General features: G+C 41.8%; 1 protein-coding gene across 1 annotated transcript in view; it reads left to right on the plus strand.

The window, feature by feature from the left end:
* The first annotated feature begins 442 nt into the window (after positions 1 to 442).
* pkd2l1 (polycystic kidney disease 2-like 1) overlaps positions 443 to 23,001 on the plus strand; it is a 68,283-nt gene continuing 45,724 nt past the window's right edge. The window contains exons 1-3 of the mRNA XM_039735189.1: positions 443 to 814; positions 8,194 to 8,307; positions 17,133 to 17,260. Of these exons, the coding sequence (XP_039591123.1) occupies positions 514 to 814; positions 8,194 to 8,307; positions 17,133 to 17,260 (543 nt within the window). The 5' untranslated portion in view covers positions 443 to 513. The remainder of the gene's footprint in view (positions 815 to 8,193; positions 8,308 to 17,132; positions 17,261 to 23,001) is intronic.

Consider the following 23,001-nt stretch of genomic DNA (forward strand, 5'->3'; position numbering starts at 1 on the left):
AAATAACCTGCCTGCACATTAAGGAGTTTGTGCACTACAGAGATGCGATTGCAGGGTATTCTACATTAAAGGTGCTAGGTACTATAAAGCATGGCCTGCAAAGATGCACTAGTGTGTGACAAAAAGATTTCAGCCTGCATTGTTTTTCTTCACTTTCAGTTTTTTGTTTTTATATAGTGCCTTTTACAATAAGCAGCGTTTGAAGCAATCGCACACAATACTGCAAAACAAACACAGCAACAGATGGCGTATCCATAGAGACAGCTGAGGTAAACACGGGCGGTGTAAGAGCATTCAGAGAACAGGAGAGTATTTATGAGCCCCCAACAATCGGCGCACACCTCCCCTCTATTGGCTGATGTCATTTAGCTGGTCCTTTATAAAGTGCTCAGAGTGGCTACGATGTTAGGAACTCTTCACCGGCTTTGACCAGAGTGATAAAGAAGAGTAAGGACGTTGCTATATTTCTCTCTGTCTACCTGATTACTAACGTGGCCACTTGAATAATACAACATGCACTCTTCAAAGTTAAACAACTGTTTAGAGAATCACTTCAATATCAAAGAGGAGCATGAATTAGACAGCGTGGGCAAGAAGGCCTGGGTGAACCCCGCTTACAACGGCTCACCAGCAACATCTCCTCTAAAAATACGAGCTCTCTACAACCCCAGAGCACTACTGGAAAACCCTTACGAGAACGTGGGCAAACTGGAAATCCTGCCACCTTACCCAGTGGACATCAAGGCTGTGGAAAGCGAGGTGCCAAAGAAAGAGTCTCATGGGTGCTGCTACTTCATCTACAGGGGGATCCGAGGTAAGACACTTGACTACGTGCTTTGAGTATGGGAGAAAAAAAATGTATATTTATAATTCTGAATATTACTAGTAATAAAATTTTGAACTGAGTTCATTGTGAACTGAATTTGTAAGAGCTCTGGAGAAAAAGGGTAATGGGCTCCTCGTCCTGTGACAAACCTTTAGAGAACTGTCAAAGGTTTATTACAGTGTGGGCCGTTGTATTCAGTCAATTCCACTAACCAGCTTGTTAAGTCAGCCAGCCATTATCTCACCTGCAATATCCCAACACAGGGTCATGGGGGTCTGCTGGAGCCAATCCCAGCCAACACAGGACGTAAGGCAGAAACAAATCTCGGGCAGGGTGCCAGCCCACCACAGGACACAAACACCTGGGATAATTTAGGATCACCAATGCACCTAACCTGAATGTCTTTGGACTGTGGGAGGAAACCGGAGTACCCGGAGGACACCCACGCAAACACGCGCAGTGGGTAGCGCTGCTGCCTCGCAGTTAGGAGACCTGGGTTGGCTTCCCGGGTCCTCCTTGTTTGCATGTTCTCCCTGCATCCTCCTCTTCCAATGTCAACAAGTGGACATGGGTACTATCATAATAAAGAAGCACTGGAAGTGGTTGGGCCTTGTGATGGGGAGAGATGCTAATACCATCATTAAACCAGCACTCCACTGGACACCAGCAGGATGCAAGAAATGTGGGAGACCAAGAACAACCTGGTGATGAATGGTGGAGAACAAGATGAAAGCTATGAACAATACTTGGGGTACACTGGAGACGATGGCCAAAGACAGACAGCTATGGATGAACTTTGTTGCTGCCCTCCACTCCAGATGGTGTAAGGGCAGTAAGTCCATAATAACAAACGTATGCACCTAATTGGAATGATAAAGAATTTAGAGCTGATATTCGCCCATTGATTCCCAACTGATACAGTCACCAACTTACAGTGCATTCAGAAAATATTCAGACGCCTTCAATTTCTGCACATATTGTAGATTAAATTGAAAATTTTTTAACTTTTAATTTTAAAAATAGATACTTCTGCTGGGTGGCGCAGTAGTAGCGCTGCTGCCTCACAGCAAGCAGACCCGGGTTCGCTTCCTCCTTGTGTGGAGTTTGCATGTTCTCCCCGTGTCTGCGTGGGTGTCCTCCGGGTACTCCGGTTTCCTCCCACAGTCCAAAGACATTCAGGTTAGGTGCATTGGCGATTCTAACTTGTGCTTGGTGTGTGCCCTGCAATGGGCTGGCGCCCTCCCTGGGGTTTGTTTCCTGCCTTGCGCCCTGTGTTGGCTGGGATTGGCTCCAGCAGTCCCCCGTGACTCTGTAGTTAGGATGTAGTGGGTTGGAAAATGGATGGATGGATAATAATAATAATTCTTTTACATTGAAATAGTGCTTTAAAACAACAATTATTTATCATATACAGGATACAGCACATCCATTCAGTTTGCATTTTCACCTCATCACATTTGATGATGCGGAGATGCCACTTATTCCCATTCTGTACATGAATTACTACACACATATTACTCATTTAGTGAAAGCCACACTGTTTAACTGTTGAACCTGCGGTTTAACCTGAATTAGGATTATAGAATTACTTATTTGTTTTTAATTAAATTGGGACTATATATTTTTAAAGGGTCAAAACAAATAAATTCAGTAATGTTGATTCAATGTTGATGGAGCTTGACTTGTTTCAATCCTGAACTGGATAAGTGGGTTAGAAAATGGATGGATGGACAGATGGACAGATGGGGCTGTTGGAATCACAGACCTTTGACTGAATTAGGTTTAAGATCAGGGATGTGGAGTTGGAGTCAGAGGCAGTTATTGGGTTGCTTTTTTGGTTAGGCTTTTTGTAAAAATATAACCTCTTTTTAATTTGGTATTATTTAATAAATTGTATAAAAAGCCACAACAGTATCGCTATAGCCTTTAAATCCAAACTTTAACGGGTTAGGGTGCTCAAAAGCAGAAAGATGATTCACAATGGCACTGAGGAAAGGCACTGCATATTGTATGGCGTGTGCTTTCAATTAAAATAGTAACCATCGTTACAAGTAGAGCAGTTAGACTTGAAGTTGTAGTCTGAGTTGAAGTTGATGGTACCATAAACCGAGGAGTCGGAATTGAAGGCGGTGGTCCCATAAATTGAGAAATCAGAGTTGAAGTCAAAGTCATTGGTGCAATAAATGTAGGAGTCGGAGTTTGAGTCGAAGTCATTGGTACAATAAATCGAGATGTCAGAGTCAGAGGTTTTGTGTTATGGCTGTCAGAAATCCCTATAAGTAGGCAAATCTTTTATAAGGAGCATGTCAGTGTTTACATATGGATCTGAATTTCTCCTGTTCTGTAAATGTATGCACACTATGTAAGAGTTTGTGGGTATTTAATAAAAGTCTGGCTTGCTGTAAGACTTGCATTCACTTATTTGGTTAACACTTTTATCCAAGACGGCTTACAACATTTATGATACAATTGGTTACGTATCCTTTGGTTTCCCAAGTGGAACCCAGGCAGGTCAAGTGACTTGCTCAGGGTCACACAGCATCAGTAGTGGAATTTGAACACACAACTGCTGTACTTGAAGTCTAAAGTCTTAACTGCTACACCACACTGCCTCCCTTAAATCCAAATCTATAAAGTTAAAAAAACATTCAATTAATTTTTTAACCTCATTTTAGTGAAGTATTTTAAAGCCATTTACAGTATGTGTGTGCACAGAGTATACAAGCATGGTGGGCCAGCGGACAATACAATACAATACAATACAGTTTATTTTTGTATAGCCCAAAATCACACAGGAAGTGCCGCAATGGGCTTTAACAGGCCCTGCCTTTTGACAGCCCCCCAGCCTTGACTCTCTGAGAAGACAAGGAAAAACTCCCAATAAAAACCTTGTAGGGAAAAATGGAAGAAACCTCGGGAAAGGCAGTTCAAAGAGAGACCCCTTTCCAGGTAGGTTGGGCGTGCAGTGGGTGTCAAAAGTAGGGGGTCAATACAATACAATACACAGAACAGAACAATTCTTTAAGACAGCATAATAATAAAAATTTTAGAATTACGGTTTAACAGTAGATGATATGATATAATTAGGTTTGGATATTTTTAGAGTCCTGGAGACCTCATCCATCTAGCTGCCTCCCCATTTGGCCATGCCACGGCTGAAACGTTTCTCCGATGAAAGGACCCCTCTTTCTCATGATTCCTGTGATCCTCCATCAGGGATGACTTTACCATAGGCAGGCAAACAACTTGGCAAGTGGGCCGTGGCACCAATGGCCACATTTGGGTACCGAGAAAAGAAACAGAATAGCTGAGGGTTAGTATTCAAATATAATTATTCATGTTACTTATGTTATAGTGCTAATGACTAACAATAGAGATGCAGTATGTGCAGTTAATCAGCAGCACTATTAACTCAAACCTCCAAGGCCTTAAGCTTACGCAAGCAGGCAGTGTGGTGTAGTATATAAGGTTTGGACCTCAAACCTCCGGTTGTGGGTTCAAATCCTGGTACTGACCCTTTATGACCATGAGCAGGCACTGTCACCTGCCTGTGCTGCAAACTGGCAGAAACAAACATATGTAGCCATCAGTTTTTCAAATGTTACAAAGTGATTTGGATAGAGGCATCAGTCAAAAAATAAGTAGTCTCCCATCTGTTATATGCATTTTCTAGAGTGTCGAAGCTTGTGTCAGTCAATCTGAAGCATAGTGAGTCGAATCACTGTGTCGGAGCTTGTGTCAAAAAACGTTGTCAGGTGACGTGTGACGTTTGAAGCTTGGAACGTCATTGGTTCTTCACATTGCGCTTTATTGGTATGACAGTGCTTTGTCGGTTTGACAGCTTTGGCACTAAATTAACAGGTAGCCTATATAAAATACATCGTTCTCTTTCAACAATTTGGATTGTTAGGAGAGTGATTTGGAGAGCTTTGGTGACAGATGGCAACTAACAGCAGAATTGATGGTCAAGGACCTTATCAGAATAAAGCGAACACAGACTATTCTGACCTTTAACTGGTGACATGAGACTGAAACAGTGAGTGCTGCTTCACTTGCGCTCTTGTGAGCTTGCCTTGACCTCAGTTAACCACCACATGTCTCTGTTCATACTGGGGCTGAGGCTTCAAAACTTCAAATCTTTCTCGGCACAAATAGAAAGAAAGCCTCAAAGCTTCACGAGGCTTAATTTTCCCATCAGTAGCATTTTCCTCAGGTATACTCCCAACTGTCATAGATGTGTGTATTTATTGTCTTTAGAAATCTAAACAGGCCCGGGGTTAGGTTGGGTAGATTTTATTATGGCAAAAGGTAATTCTTTTGCTGCTGAAATGTTCATGAACCATTGCTCCACAGATACAAAGAAAAAATAATGATATCCATTGTTAGAGCACACACCTGGGATTCTTACAGAAATATTTTTGAATTCTAAGAGAGTGGCTATGTGCGTGAATTTGGCCTGGCATCCCAAGTTTAGGACCTTAAGCAATGAGCCAATTGTGAGCAAAACAAGAAAAAAAATGAAACGATAAATACACACTGACACGCACATACATAATAATGTGATCAGATTAGACACACACACACACACACACACACACACACATTGTTGGGGATAAACCAAGAAACCCGCATGAACAAAGGAAGACATGACATGCAGTCCCCATGCACAGGATTCCAAAACTGTGTTCCTGTAGTTGTGAGGGCACACACTCACAGGCCACTCTAAAGGGGGCAATGAATCTAACCTGTGCCATTGTAGGATGAAGGAGTTGCAAGCCATGCAAGTGCAGGGAGAGCACAGAAACGTGGTCACTTATTCCAAACGTCTGTGGTTCTCTGTGTGAAGAAAATCTTCCTAATGTTTGTGCTAAATTTCCCCTTAACAAGTTTCCAGTTGTGTCCATTTGTTCTTGATGAACAAATTTTAAAAACACCGTCTCGATCCACTGGACTATACAAAAAATAGCCAGCCTCTGTTAGTGTTACATTTATATTTTGCTTGTCTAGAAATACAGGAATTGTAGAATTAGAATTGAGAAAGACTGAAATTTCTTATTTTGGAGTTCTCCAAGCAACCCCAAACACATTTGTGACAACATATAAAACAAAATAATGCTAATTTGCATTTGTCAATGTCTTGAGTAAATTTTTGTGACTGTCTATTACTGGAAAGTCATATCATTTTCTAACCTGCTTAGTCCTGAACTGGGTCACCAGTTGGCAGGCTGTAGCCCATTCCAGCCAGTAAAGGGCAGAAGGCAGGAACAAACCCTAGACAGGGCGCCAGGCCATTGCAGGGCAAACACACACACAGACACAGACACACACACACGCACACATGCACACACACACACACATGCACACACACACACATGCACACACACACACACACACACACACACAGACACACACATCACACACACACGCACACATCACACACATATCAAACACACACTCGGGATTATTTAGTACCCCCAAGCCACCTATCCTGCATGTCTTTGGACAGTGGGAGGAGACCAGGGCATGTGGGGAGAACATGTAAACTCCACATAAGGAGGACACAAACCCTGGTCTACTCGTGTCTTCACGATGCCCCCCATTATCAGAATATATTCTTTACATTTAAAAACAGTTAGGAGAGCAAAATGAAATAGATATGAACTTTCACAAAAATAATCATCTTTTCTGAGGTGGGCTGGCGACCCTGCCCAGGGTTTGTTTCCTGCCTTGCGCCCTGTGTTGCCTGGGATTGGCTCCAGCAGGCCCCCGTGACCCTGTAGTTAGGATAGAGCGGGTTGAGTAATGGTTGGTTGGTTGGTTGGTAATCATCTTTTTACACTCATAAGCTTTACCACAAAAAAAAGCAGCAAATTGAGAACAAAATGAGATAAATTAACTGATAAATAAGTAAATGAATGCATTCTGTAAGTCCGGATATGCAGAACCATGACAAGGTTACTTTTACAGTAATACGACTATATACAGTAAGTGATCAAAAATATTTCAACTAAGGAAGACCTGCGTTTCAAGGTTAAGCACGTCATACTCAGTAATAAACATGATGGAGAGTAATGACTTGTAACTTGTTGATTAGTACAGGCAACTAAGAAAAATGCTGGATACTTGTCACTTTTTTGATAATAATGATACTATACACTTATAAATATACATTTTCAAATCTATTGCATATAACAGCAAGAAATGTCAATATTTGAGAAATAACAAATTTAAATATCCCAGAGCTTTGTGACTGAGTGGTACGTGAAAGGCACTATAAGAGAGGTTAAAATCTATGTAATCAATGTAGATTGCTCCATATAATGTATGTTTCTCTTATATGCCATTTGGTATGGGATTCGTAAAAGCAGTGTTAATGTTTGTGATGCACCATCTGTTGGAATGGCAAATGCAATGTACATGTCTCTGTTTTATGGCATTTGGTATGGGATTCATAAAAGCAGTGTTAATGATTGTGATGTTCCATCTTTTGAAATTACAAATGCAATGCATATGTCTTTGTTGTATGCCATTTGGAATGAGAGTCATAAAAGCAGTGTTAATGTTTCTAATGCACCATCTCTTGGAATGACAAATGCAAAAGATATGTCTCTGTTACATGTCATTTGGTATGGGTTTCATAAAAACAGTGTTAACATTAATGATGCGCCATCTATTGGAATGACAAATGCAATGCATACATCTCTGTTATATGCAATTTGGTACGGGATTCATAAAGCAGTGTTACTGTTTGACAAATTCAATGTATTTTATTACTAAAAATGTTTGTGATTAGTCTTCTTTTGGAATGACAGAGCCATAGCAACTGGACAGACACACAGACGGACACACAGACACGTGGTTTTGTTAAAGTGGCTTATTTAGGATACTAATATTATTTTTGCAGCTTTCACTATGAAGTTTAATTTGGTTTAATGAAATAACTTAACTAGAAACTGTGTAGTTCCGGAGCAGCAGAGTGGTGCAGTGGTTAGCCTGCCTCTGAGATCGAGTATTGTAGACTTGAATCCCACACCATCTGTTGTCTGTGAACAGTTTGTATTTTCTCTCCATGTCTGCACAGGTTTTCCTCACTCATCCCCCAAAGACCTGTGAGTTAACTGCTCATTTCACACTGGGCCTTGTGTAAGTGTGCACGATAGTGAGCCACATGGTGGACGGGTGTCCTGTGCAGGGTCAATTACTGCCTTTAGCCCAATGCTGCTCAAATAAGTTCTGACTTCCCGCGTCCATGAACTCCATTAAGCCGGTGTGAGAATGTATCTAGCATAGAATTGTTCAAAATATATTTTTTTCCTTGACCCAATAAGTGATATTTTGCGCTGATTAGCCTTTCTTTTTTTGGACAGGATTGTGGGGCACCACTTTAACAGAGAACACTTCAGAAAATCGGGAGCTGTATGTGAAGACCACCTTGAGGGAGCTGGTTGTGTATATTGTGTTTCTGGCGGATATCTGCTTGTGTAAGTAACATCAGGGGTTATTAGGGAGACATTGTGGTTTAGTGGGCTGAGGGAGAAGAAGAAGGGCTTAAAGTTGAGCTTGAACGTCACTTGGCCTGCCTGTTCTGGAAGTAATGTGACTGACATGATGTTTCTCATAAAATCTGCCAAAGCTTTCAAAATGATGACTCTGATGTAACTTTATGTTATGTATAAAGGTCACATTCAGAAAGTAATTTACAAGAAAGTCAATTATCACTTTCTACACACTGCCTCATTCAAAGCTGCTTCTATCACAAAGTCCTTTTCCTTAATTACAGCGGATTTAGAAAGCATTCAGACCCTTTCCCTTTTTCACATCTTATTTGGTTGCAGCCTGAGGCTAAATCCATTTAAATTCATTTTTCTCTCTCAAAAAGCAACACTTAATAACCCAGACTGACAAAGCAAAAATAGGGTTTTAGAACTTTTTGCAAATATTACAAATGAAAAACTGAAATATCCCATTGACATGAGTATTTGGACCCTTTACTCTCTCCCTTTGTCAGTGATTCTAGCCTGGAGTCCTCATGGGTTTGATGTGACAACAACAACAACAACAACAACATTTATTTCTATAGCACATTTTCATACAAATAATGATAGATAGATAGAGAAGGCACTATAAGATAGATAGATAGATAGGGCACTATACAGTATGATAGATAGATAGATAGATAGATAGATAGATAGATAGATAGATAGATAGATAGATAGATAGATACTTTATTAATCCCAAGGGGAAATTCAAAGCTCAAAGTGCTTCACATGGTGAAGAAAGAGAAAAAAAAGACAAAGTAAGAATTAAAATAAGAGAACATTAATTAACATAGAATAAAAGTAAGGTCCGATGGCCAGGGAGGACAGAAAAAACAAACAAAAAAAAACTCCAGATGGCTGGAGAGAAAAAATAAAATCTGCAGGGGTTCAAAGCCATGAGACCACCCAGCCCCCTCTAGGCATTCTACCTAACATAAATGATCAGTCCTCAAACTTTACACATCTGAATTTGGGGATTTTCTGCCCTTCTTCTCTGCAGATCCTTCAATGTTCTGTCAGGATGGATGGAGACCATCAGTGGACCGCTCTTTTCAGGTCTTTCCAGAGATGTTCAGTTGGGTCCAAGTCCAGGCTTTGGCTGGCCCACTCAATAACATTTGACAATACTCCCATGTTGTCTTTGCTTTCTTCTTTGGGTCATTGTTCTGTTCATCCTGGTCTAAGGTGTAGAGCACTCGAGAGCAGGATTTGATTTGGGACATCTCTAAACTTTGATCGATTTAACTCTTTTATAATCGTCTAGCCTCCAATTCCACCATACTTCACCATTGGCATGGTATTGCACAGGTGAATAGGCTACCTGGTTTCCACCAGATATGATGCTTAGATGTTCTTCTGTAAGTTTCTCCCATCTCCACACAGGATTTCTGGAGTTCAGCCATTGAGTTTTTGGGTCCTACTCTCCCCATTGCTCAGTTTGACCAGGTAACCAGTTTCAAGAAAAGTTGTAGTTGTTCCAAACATCATCCAAGTAAGAATTACGGAGGGTACTGAGCTCTTGGAAACTTCACTGGTGCTGAAACTTTTCTGCAGCCTTGCCCAGATCAGTGCCTCAGCCTCATTGCTTGTTTTTGGCTCTGGTAGACATTGTCAGCAGTGAGACCTTCTATAGACAGTTGTGCACCTTTCCTACTTATGTCCAATTAATTGAACTGACCAGAGGTGAACTCCAAACAAAAGATCTCAATGATGATCAATAGAATAGGAAACACCTAATCCAAATTTCCACCCTACAGGAAAGAAAATCAAAAACGAGATCTCCTTAATGTCTTCTTTTAAACAACAATTAGATCAGAAAGAAATGAAATGAAGACATTTTGTTTTGTCTCCTGTTTCTCAGATTTTTCACAGTAATCTCACATGTGTCTCCTGTCGAGTTTCAGATCTTCCAAGCAGTGTCTTGACAATTTTTTTGTAATATACAGTATGTATATAGTATATATATGATAAAATGAACAGATGCCAGTTTCTTTCCCAGAGCCATCACCCACTCAGACCAGTAACGTAGCCTGCCTTCTGTGTATATTCATGTGTTCTGTCACATACTGTATGAAGGTGTGTGTGTGTACAGTGTATGTGCATGTATGTCTGTGGACGTGCATACACACCACACACTCTTGCACATAATCTTTTGCACATCTCCTTTATAATTGCACTATTCTGCAAGTTTGTTAGCTTTTGCTATTTATGTTATTTGTATGTGACATTGTGTTATGTTATAAGAAGATCCAAATCTAGCAAGTCAAATTCCTGTAAATTAAGTACTGGCGAATAAAAGTGACTCTGATTCTGCTTCTATTACTTATCTATTGACATGACTACCAGGTCATTCTAGTGGCAGTTAAACTAATACAGTGTAACAGACCAAATTATAAAAGTGTAATACATTGTTCTCCAGTAGACTGTGGCCATAAAAGGGTGTACCATATGTGGTCAGCAGCAGTGCCTAGGGACACACTGGCATTCATATGACATTAACCTGGCATTGAGAGCCCTAATATCTTCCATACTGTTTCACTACCACCAGCAGTCTTCACTGTTGACCAAAGGTAAGACAGATCCATGAATTGATGCTAGTCACTGTACAGCATATGACAGGACCCATTGCCCCACATTGTGGTCATTTGATTACTTTTAGCTTTGGCACGATTAAGGAAGGGTCTTGAATTGAAATGCAGTACACAGAGAGCTGCCGCTAAGCAAAGTGAAAAATGTCTGCTTTGCTTTTAGTTATGACATGCAATGTATGAATGTGAATGAAAAAGCAAACAATTGTTTAAATGGATATTCTTTTAATTGAGGTAGCACTGTTGCCTCGCAATTAAGAGAGCAGGGTTTACGTGCGGGGTCCTCACTGCATGGAGTTTGCATGTTCTGAGTGGGTTTCCTCCCACAGTCTAAAGCACAGGTGTCAAACTCCAGGCCTGGAGGGCCGCAGTGGGTGCAGGTTTTCTTTCTAACCCTTTTCCTAATCAGTGTCCAGTTTTCACTGCTAATTAACTCCTTTCCCCTGTATTTTAATAGCCCTGTTTTTAAGGATTAGATAGATAGATAGATAGATAGATAGATAGATAGATAGATAGATAGATAGATAGATAGATAGATACTTTATTAATCCTAAGGGGAAATTCACAAATTTAAGTCTTCTCAGTTGATTCTTTTCTTCATTAAATAACAGCCAAACAGAAATGAGACTTGAAACGAGCCAACAGATGAGCAGCTAAATTGGGGCTTCAAACTCCAACTAGTTCCTTAATGAGAAGCTGATTCTTGCTGTTAATTAAACCCGTTATTCAATTCCATGGCTTGTTGCTGCTCTCTTTTTGCCACAGCAGACATTTCCAAAACTGTTGATATTCTGTTTTTTTCTAAGAACTCCTAAAATGTTTTGGTAACCTGAGGGATCAACCTTACTGAGACCTTCATCTTTATTTTCAGATTTTGTTTGATGGGTACAAGTGAGCGGGTCATGTCCTGCTTGTTTTATGTCTCATTACTGTCCGGCTGCTAATTAAGGAAAAAAACAACTAAGGGGCCTGAGTCAAGCTAATTAAAGCTAAGGCTAAAGTTAATTAGCATCAAAAACTGGTCACTAATTAAGAAGATGGTTAGAATGAAAACCTGCAGCCACTGCGGCCCTCCAGGACTGGAGTTCGACACCCCTGGTCTAAAGACATGCAGGTTAGGTGGATTGGCGATGCTAAATCGGCCGTATTGTATGGTTAGGGTGTGCGTGTGTGTGTATGTGTGTTCGCACCGCGATAGACTGGCACCCTGTCCCAGGTGTGTTCCTGACATGCACTATACTAGTAGGGATAGGCTCCGGACCCCCTCCCAGGGACCTTGTTCAGGACTAAGCAGGTTAGAAAATGATTGACTTCTTTTAAATATGATGCAATAAAACCATGACAAAATTAAAGATAATTTGTGCAAAAGTTAAATGCAATAGATCATATTAACTATGTTGCATTATATGTATTTTTGGCCCTCCATACATAATGGAGTGAATCATTACCTGGCCAAATTCAGACTGCATTTCAAAGTCTGGATCACACATATCAGCTTTCATTGTGATGTGCTTGCTTATAAGTATATTGTAAGTATATCCCACAAGTCTTCAGACACCCTCCTGCTTTTTCCACTCCATCTGCTTGTTTCAGATGTAATCTGTCCAGTATTAAATAGCATCTGACGTTTGGTGTATTTGAAACTGGACAAGCACTCCGCCAAAGAATGAACTTACACAGGTTCCACATTAAGCGTGACAACAGAGATGTTCCTGTAGCCGCTCACTTCAGCAGCCATGGACACTGTGAGAGGGACTTTAAAGTCACAGTGCTTATGGGTAACTTCAAAATACAGCAAGAGACAAAAGAATGGGAACTCATGCTAAAATTTAACACATTACAAAATGGTTTAATTAGAAAGTTTTATGGCCAGATATGCAGATGGTTTACATCTCTAGGACTGACTGTATCCAGCAGGGGGCATTAGCTCCCTTATTGGACTAAGTTCTTTAGTAATTGTGGCATGTTACATAACCTGAACCTATATAAATATAATATGAAAAGGCGATACCCCTCCCTTAGTGATATGGCGGTAAGAAATCACAACTTAGTACACAAATCAGTAACTTAGCTTTCTTTAATGACGGCTCACGCTGCATAACAGATGAAGTAAGTCATGACAAGAACCCAATTCGAGAGTGGGGGCCCGATGTGTAGAGTCTGCCATTTTCGCTGCTGCATTGGAAGGATTTTCCGGATAAGATGATGTTATCTCCCATCCGTCTGTCGGCTTCAAAGGTGTGCCGGGCAATGTTCCAAGGCTTTATACCAGTGGTTCTCAACCTGTGGGGTGGGCCCCCCTATGGGGGGGGGCATGAAGTAACAAAAAGGGGTGCATGAAGATGTGAAAAAAAGAAAACAAGAATCAAAAATATGAAAAAACATCTGTTGAAACCAAAACAAATTAACTTAAACTACATTGTGATACTAGAGCAATAAATATAGAGTTAGATAAATGTCGAAAAAAGTTAAGTAGATATAATAAAATATGCATCTACATTTCAAAAAAATGTTAGGGAGGGCGCGATTGAAACTGTTATGAAAACTCAGGTCGCAAATACTTAAAGGTTGAGAAACGCTGCTTTCTCTTTCTTCATGTGCAGGCCTCCACTTCGGTGAATCATGTCATTCCAAACAAGGAAAAGAGGATACAATTTAATGCTGACTTTGACACACCAAAATAGTATACAATGGTCGTCAGTCTGACTGCCATTTCCCAGTTGTCTCTATCTGTCTTGTCTTAAAATGCTTGCCTAGCAGTTCTTATGTGGTGAACCCCTGAGCTAAATCTGGCTCTGTATCAACTGTGCATGTGAGTAGAAAAAGGCAGATTTATAAAATATATTTGCACAGAGTGCAATGACATATTAAACTTATACACTTATTACACTGACCCACATTACCTGACTACAGACCCACACTGTATGGACAACTCATCACAAACCTCAAAACACTCTGTTGGACAGTTATCTTATCAAAAGATCTTGACTATACCTTGTTCTCCCTTCTCGCTAAATGAATCTTAGCCTGGAGAGGTCTATTAATTTTTTACATCTAAGATGTCTCACTTAAAGGTTTTCCAATGCCATATCTGTCCCGGTGTCCATATAAACACAAGGAATGCCTGAAGAAGGGGCCTGAGTTGCCTCAAAAGCTTGCATGTTGTAATCTTTCTAGTTCGCCAATGTAGCGTTAGGCCGGGGTCCTTGCCTCAAGCCTAGCCAGAGCGTTACCTCCCCCGGGACGCTAGATGGCAACCCACTTGGGTTGCAGCAATGCCTTGACTTTATGGGCATTGGAGTTTGGTGCAGCCCTGTTGGAATCCACAGGCACCGCCAGGAGGGTGCTGCAACAGGATCTGCTGAGCCTTTATGGGCAATTCTTCTAACACACCCGGAAGTGCTGCCAGAAACGAGTCATCAAGCACCTGGAGCACTTCCGGGTGTGCTATAAAAGGAGCCAGCAGACACTACTCGGGAAGCCAGAGTAGGGAGAAGGAAATGAAGCTTGAGGAGGAGTGGAGGCGGATGGACTGGTGGCAATAAAGGGAATGAGCTGTGTTGGTGTTTTGTGCACTTTTATTATAAACCAGTAACGGCATACTGCACGATAACGTGCAGTGAATACACTTGACTTGAGCATTCCTAGTTTTCAGAATCTTTCTCTGTACGTTTAGCATTCTTTTGCTCAGAGGTTGATGCGCTTGCTGCTTCCTGAGCAGCTTTTCTTTTCACCACCCTAGCGGCCTGCTGCTTCTCTTCTTTCGTCGGCATCTTTTTGCGTTAAAACTGATTAAGTTAGTTTTTGTGTTGCAATTACTTAGTACGTTTTCTTTAATTTTTCACTTAAGCTGGCACTTAAGTCTTCAATCTGCCTCAAGAATGATTAACGAAGATGGTAGGGAATGACAACGGCGCCCATACGCATGCGCCGCATGGCCGCCCTGCTGAGCTCTGCCAAGAGTTGATTCTACAATAAGATAAAATAAAAATAAAAAGAGTAATAAAAATCACCCGAAAGCGGATAGTAGACGTCACGTAGTATATGTGTACCAAATTTCAAGTCAATAGGTGAAACGGTTTGCAATCTACAGGTGATTTAAAATCCTGGACAGACACACGAACAGCCACGGTGGCGTATTATAGAAGAAGATAAACCGGGTGTGGTGTGTTGACCCGCCTGTCTGTGTCGGAGGTCAGGGCTGCTGTACACGCCTGGGCTTCACAACAGTAAAAGATGTCCTTTTGTTTGACTTCTCATTACATCCGTAATGTCTAACACAGTACAGCACCATAGTACTACAGAATTAAAGAAATAACAATGGTGTAACCCCTTTGAGCTTAAGACTGTTAAGTTTATGAAAAGTGCTGCATCTCCAGGTTTGGTGGTGTCAACAATGAGTTCAAATTAGCAGTAAAATATAATTTTAATAGATATGGTACCTTCTGAAACAAGAGCCAGTGGTGGGATGACCCAGAAGTCATCTGCTCAGCCCCACAAATGAGTGTCACAAGCGGCAAGTGACTTCTGATATGTGACATGACTTCAACGGCCATAAAGCATTTCAGTCAAGTCCTCACCTCATCATGGGTGAGAGATGAGCCCTGGGCTAGCAAGAAGAACTGGCCTTGCAGGAAGTTATCAGTTAAAAATGTCACAGCAAGGGGGTGAAAAGGTCACCCCACTTAATGAATGTGTCACAAAGTCCTCTTGTTTACTCTGCCATGGACCAAAGTAAGCAGCTGCTTTTATTCAAGGCCCGGCTTGGTAGGAGAGATAGGGTGGATGGCTTATCTTTAATTGTCTTTATTTGCAGACCCACTGAGCTCCTTTGTGACAAGTCATGGTGTCACGTTACTGTCTTTTTACTCCAAACCCACTATTATCTTCAACAGGACTCCTTTTCATGGTCAGCAGTCCTCCTGTGAAAGTGAAGCTGGCGTCTATATTAGTGTGCTTTAGCCTGATAAGATTGTATAAGCACCATGGCTCTAAAGGTCGTGTTCTGAAAATGCTGATTTACCTAAATTGGTAACTTAACGTTCATTGTTCTTTGATTTCTAATACAACTAAATAGGAGTAATACGTTAAAGTCTGTTATCGGCAACAGACAGGAGGCGGATGCTTTGCATTAGAAACAATGGCACCTGTCAGCTGGCTTTGGGGCCACAGCCTGATAAGGGGATGGAAAGCGAGTGTCACGCAGGAGGAACCTGGAGACTGAACCTTTATTTTAGATTTGTTTGTACTTTAATTCATCAGAATTATTACAAGTTGTTGTATGCTTGTTGTCCTTCACACTAACCTGCACTCTATGGGTGACAGGGCCCTTCAGCTGTATGGCGCCCCGATTTTGGAATGACCTCCCTAACTGAATGAAATCAGCTGACTCAGTTCATTCTTTTAAAAAACAACTCATCTATTTGGGAAGGCATCTACATTAACCGAACAGATGCTCAGGGTAATTTGTGTGAGTGTTATAACGCTAATGATGTTATTTGTTCAGGCTTTTCTTCTTGTATTGAATTTAGTATTTTACTCTGGTTTATTGGCGCAGATTTGCACTGAGGCACGTGTATAAAGATACAAAGAATTTATTTTTCTTCAGCTGGAGGGTACGTCTTCCCTGTGAACCCCCCCCCAGCCACAACAAAATCCCAAAAGAACTCCAAACACAAATCACAACCCTTCTTCTTGCACCACCACTCCTCTCAGTCAACCTCGTCCTCTGCCTCCTGATTCTGGCCATGAGAGGTGGTTGCCGGTCCTTTTTATAGCCCACCTGGAAGTGCTCCAGGTGCTTGATCACCTGTTCCTGATTGCACATCTGGGCGGGGCTGTAGAGTTGCCCAGGCTGGCTCCGGGATCCATGTAGCACCCCCTGGCAGCCACCCTAGATACCTATAGGGTTTTGGAGAACTCCATCTCCCATGGAACCCTGCGTGAAACTGAGGCACCATCATCAGCCAGGGAGGCTGCCACCAAGCGACCCAGGGCAGGTACTGAGGAGCCCATGGCTTTGCCATTCTCAAGGAGTTTAATGGTGGCTGCAATCTCATCCCTCTCTGGTCATTTCTGTGCTAAATTTGCACTTTCTCTCGGTGCCTGTATAGGTTCAAGATCAATGCATTTTCTTGCATAAGTGATCAATGGATCATTTTTTGTTTGTCTAAATTTCAGTGACTTATGGAATGACCAGCGGCAGCTCCTACTACTACACCAGCGCCATGTCTGACTTGTTTCTCAACAGCCCAAGTGACAGTGGAGTTACCTTCCAAAGCATTGGCTGCATGTCTGACTTCTGGTCTGTAAGTAACCAAATAGTTTATTTATGAAGTATTTATAAATATTAATAACAGGGATGTGCACAAAGAAGTGTCTGTAATGAGAAATGAAAAACAACTTGAAAATTGTGATGTGTGAACCTAATTATGTTTAGAATATATGCATGCAACTGAAGCAAAGGACAAGTCTTTCAGGAAGGACCCTAATAGATTGCAGCAGTGGATTTTAGGAGGACCAGGCCCCTCATGGACCCCATGATTATCAGAGGTGACTGTGTACAGAAGGTACAGACCTATAAATACCTGGGAGTGCAGCTGGATGATAAACTGGACTGGACTGCCAATACTGATGCTCTGTGCAAGAGAGGACAGAGCCAATTATACTTCCTTAGAAGGATGACGTCCTTCAACATCTGCAATAAGATGCTGCAGATGTTCTATCGGATGGCTGTGGTGAGCGCCCTCTTCTACGTGGTGGTGTGCTGGGGAGGCAGCATAAAGAAGAGGGACACCTCATGCCTGGACAAACTGGTGAGGAAGGCAGGCTCTATTGTAGGCACGGAGCTGGACAGTTTGACATCCGTGGCAGAGCGACAGGCGCTGAGCTGACTCCTGTCAATCATGGAGAATCCACTGAACAGGATCATCTCCAGACAGAGGAGCAGCTTCAGGGACAGACTGCTGTCACCGTCCTGCTCCACTGACAGACTGAGGAGATTGTTTCTCCACCACACTATGCGACTCTTCAATTCCATCCGGGGGGTAAACATTAACATTATACAAAGTTATTGTCTGTTATACCTGCCTTGCACTCTATACCTTGCATTTGTTAACCTGCACTGCATTTTTATCACTCTTTAATTCAGTGGTTCTCAACCTGTGGGGCGGGCCCCCCTAGGGGGGTGCGAAGTAACAAAAAGCGAGGCACGAAGATGTGAAAAAAAGAAAACAAGAATCAAAAATATGAAAAAAAATCTGTTGAAACCAAAACAAATGAACTTAAACTACATTCTGATACTAGAACAATAAATATAGAGTTAGATATAATAAAATATGCATCTTCATTTCAAAAAAATGTTGGCGGGGCACGATTAAAACTGTTATGAACATTCGGGTCGCAAATACTTAAAGGTTGAGAAACGCTGCTTTAATTAATATTAGTTTTATCGGGATGCTGCTGCTGGAGTATGCGAATTTCCCCTTGGGGATAGATAGATAGTATCTATCTATCTATCTATTATCTATCTATCATACTGTATAGTGCCCTATCTATCTATCTATCTATCTATCTATCTATCTATCTATCTATCTATCTATCTATCTATCTATCTATCATACTGTATAGTGCCCAATCTATCTATCTATCTATCTATCTATCTATCTATCTATCTATCTATCTATCTATCTATCTATCCTTTCTGTCTGTGGAATCTCTGTCTGTCGATTACTCTGGTCTGGGTGGGCGTGGTTGTTGGTCGCAGGTCCACTCCATTCGTTTGGGTCTCTGTGAGTATTTCACGTTTTTCTTTTTCTATCTTTCTTTACTATCAGTTTCTTGTATTAAGAATTTTTTTACTGATTTTCCATTTATTTGAAAGTGTATTGTTTATTGTTGGTGGTGGTTGTAATAGTCGGATGGCTTGCCGCCATGGCCGCGTCCCGAGCAAGGCCTCCAGGGCTTAACCCGCAAAACTTTGAGCACCTTTCCAGAAAAAATGGAATTAAGGTAGTTGTGGATCCGATGGTCTCTGTTGAGGCGTGTGTTGTTGAGGTGGCGAAAAAAGTTGGCTGTAAGAATGTAAAGTCAGCTTCCCGCATGAACAAAACTGTTGTGTCGTTTTTGAGCGATGAAACTATGGTACATAATCTAGTGCAGGAGGACCTGGTAATAAACGGCTCGCTAGTCCCGGTTTTGCCTTTATCGATTCCTGCTAAACGAGTTATCATTTCAAATGTTCCACCTTTTTTGAAAAATGAGATTTTATTAAACGAACTTCGCAGATATGGTGAAGTCATATCTGATTTAGTAATGATACCACTTGGCTGCCGCTCTCCAGATTTAAAGCATGTCGTATCTTTCAGGAGACAGGCGTACATGTTACTAAACAACTTGCGTGAGAAGCTTGATGTGGCCTTGAAATTTAAAGTAGAGGGTTATGAATATATTGTTTTTATCTCTACAGAACTAATGAAATGTTTTAAGTGTGGTCAGACAGGGCACAAAGAGAGTCAGTGTAAGCGGGGTGAGATGACTGACGGCTCGGATAAACCGGGACCGGGACCGGCACAGAGAGCCCGTAATAGAACTTCGGACAACGAAGAGAATGAGTCGGTGATCAGTGATTCCGAAATGGAGGATCAGAGTTACAATTCTGATGAAGAGGCTGAAGATCAGGATGAAATAACATTAGAACAAAGTATCACAGCAGACCCGGGACTTGAAGCAGGTAAGCTGGAAGTGTCCAGCGGAGAGACTGCAATAGAAAAAAAAAGATGGCTGAAATGGTTACGGGCGCAGAGGAAACTACCGAACAAATTTGTGAAATAAATCAGAATAAGAAGGCTGATGTCGGCCATGAAGAGGGGGAGAGGGAGGTATCTAAAGTGGCACCAGGGGTTGATTGTTGTAAAGAGGACTCTACTGCACATCTCCAAAAGACACCTGCCGAGAGTGCTACCGCTCCAGAGAAGGGCTCGGGCGCTGCGCCTTCTCAAGGGAGGGCGGAGGAGAGCGCGCTGGCTGTGTAGTCTTTAACTGATGAAATAACACAAGAGACGGGGGCCGATGAAGAAATGATCTTTGAAGAAGGCAACGGTTTTAATAAGCCGGTAACTAGGAAAAGAAAGGAGCTAACAACCAGTGGTGGACGCGCCAAGAAGAGCACGAAGACTGAAAGTGTAGAGGCCGCCACTAGTGGTCTGCAGCAGACAGACGGCACTGAAATCACAGTGAGAGAGGAAGGAGGGGAGGACGGCAATGAATCTGACCCGTCGATCAGAGTTGATCTGTCATCTCACTCGAGCTTACACGAGGCCTACAGCACAGAAAGCATTTTGCGCTTTTTAGAGTTTTTAGAAGGGAAGCGGGGGGTGAGTATAGTTGAACACTTTCCTGATCTCCATCTGTCTCTGAGCTCGGCGAAGCAAGCGGGCTGCTGAACTAGGCATGACCTCCAAAGAGAGAGTCTGCTTGAAGAATATTATAAGCAAAGTGAAACATTCCCTGGAAGCACAATCATGATGGCAGTTTTAATGCAATTCCCCGTTCCTTGGGTTAATGTAGTGTTGTTGACCGCCACCTTATTTTCTTTTACAATGCCTGTCTATTCCCTGTGCTCTTTCAATATAAACAACTGCAGAAAATTAGTAAAAAGAACGGCGCTATTTGAGCACTTAGAGCAAAAAAGAATTAATGTGGCCTTCCTTCAAGAGACCCATACCGACGAGGCTAATCAGTCTGACTGGCACAGAGAGTGGCCATGGGTGGCACATCTTAGTCATGGCTCAAATCAAAGTGCAGGTGTTGCCATCCTATTTTGTAAAAGTTTTGTACCTGACAGTGCGGTTTGTACGGAGTTAATCCAGGGGAGGCTGCTGAAGGTAGAAGCACAGCTGGGTGAGAAGAAGTGGGTGTTTATTAATGTGTACGCCCCAAATGTAGGGACTGAGAGGACTCACTGCTTCTGAGTTTTAAATGATGTCCTGGGGACATGTGACGAAGATGAGCTGGGGCCTCATGTATAAATCCCGATCAGCGTGAAAACTAACGCTCGTGCACGCGCGTTATGTAACGCCCCAAATCCTCCCAGAATTACGCCTATTTGAATATGCAAATCAATATAAATCGCCCTTAAGCGCAGCCTTCTGTGAAAAGACAATGGGAAAAGCACGGGGAAAATATAAGAATTTCAGCGAATACCAAGTGGAGGCAAAGGAGAAACATACCATTTGTTCAAATAAACCGTGATATAATCAACAAAAGGAAGTTGATCGAGTGACATAGCGTGTTGGAGAAACTTGAAAGCTCACGTTCACAAAATCGCACAGTGCCGGAAATAAAAAAAGAAGTCACATATCAAAGTCGCCGTGAAAAGAAGAGTTGTAAGCCCACTGTCTGAGTGTCATATGAAAGCTTATTAGGGTACAGAGAAAAAAGGCACACAGTGAGGAAAAAGCACGAAATGTCAACTTCAATCTCGACATTTCTACTTTAATCACGTAGTTTATTTTGTCATTAAAGTAGAACATCATAAACTTCATCTTAAAATCGTTTAATTAACCAGTTTCTCAAATCACATCGTAATTAAAGTAGCACGTAAAATGCTTTGTTTTGTATGTGATCTTCTATGTGCTCTATGTGTGTGAATCACTACTTGCTTTTTAAACTGGCTCTCTTCCTCCAACTGGACACAGAGTCCATTACATTCGTGATATTACAGCTCTCTGAATAACTAAAATACTGAGATGTATACGTGATATCATTTTCATGATGATAGGAGTTAAAGCACGTTATTAAACATGTCTTTCACTTCGATGAAATAATTTATTGCAGCAGTACTCAGGGGCGGCTCTAGGCTTGTGGTGGCACTGGGCAGAGGAAGAATCGGTGGCTCCTTCGTCGGCCAATGTCAGTAAGGTAGCTTATCACGGTGGATGGCCATGTCCATTGCGGACACTGCATAGCAGCCTTGTGCTCATGACACAAGCATTTAACTTTTGTCAAAATTTGTCACTGCGTTTTTAGCTGTGTTGTTATTTTCTCTTTCTGTTTTATATTTAATATATATTGGCGTAGCCGTCACTGCAGTCAGAGCTTTTTTTTCCCCATGTAACCGATCGCCATACAATCAGCTCTGTAACAGAAGTTAAGCCATCTGTAAGCTTAGCGCTGATTCTTCAAAACGTATCTTCGTAGTACATGTTTAATTATTCTATCCTTAACGACACTCCCAGTGAAGAATATAGATTATTTAAATGAAGTTAAAGTTTTATCTGTATAATTTAATAAACATATTTTGCTGAATTTCACCTTATAAATGATATCGTTTCTGTTTCTGAACCGCGAGGTCCGTACAGGAAAGGATTTAAAACGTTTTGCCGTGGCTGAGACAGCGTGTCCTTAATGCCGTACACCGATAATTCCCTTTCCGATCAGCTGCTGCTGTGATTCACACTCAGATACAGTGATATAAATACTCCGAGTGGTGCAGTGAGAGAAATATTGAAAAAGATGATCCGCTGTGGCAACTCCTAACAAGAGGAGCTGAAAGAAGAAGAAGAAGAAGAAGAAGTGAGAGTAACAACGCTAAAGCAGTTATGGTATTTGGAATACTATGGCTGTTCCCTGGACCATTATATTGTTACAAGTTAATTGCAATCAGATGCATTACACTAATAAACAATATGCGGTTAGTTTCTGTGTATTTATAAAGCCGCGTCAGGAAAATAAGGTGTAACCACACAGGAACAGTAGCACTGCTTTGACGCTGGGTGCCGCCAGTCTGCAAAACCGAGCGGAGAACTTGCGTACGACAAGGCATGAGGTACCATGGAAAAGTGCGTGGATTTACGCCAAGTGTAGGTTTTATACATCGCGATTTGAACGTGGAAAAGTTCTTACGATAACGTTTCTGTGCGTACGCACCGTTTATACATGAGGCCCCTGGTGTTTGTGGGGGGCGACTTTAATTGCACAGAGAATGAGCAGCTGGACAGGAATGGGCTAGAACCGCACCCGGGGTCCGTCCAATCACTGAGGTCTGTGG

The sequence above is a fragment of the Polypterus senegalus genome, chromosome 1, assembly GCF_016835505.1.
Source record: "Polypterus senegalus isolate Bchr_013 chromosome 1, ASM1683550v1, whole genome shotgun sequence".
In the NCBI taxonomy this organism is placed as follows: domain Eukaryota; kingdom Metazoa; phylum Chordata; class Cladistia; order Polypteriformes; family Polypteridae; genus Polypterus; species Polypterus senegalus.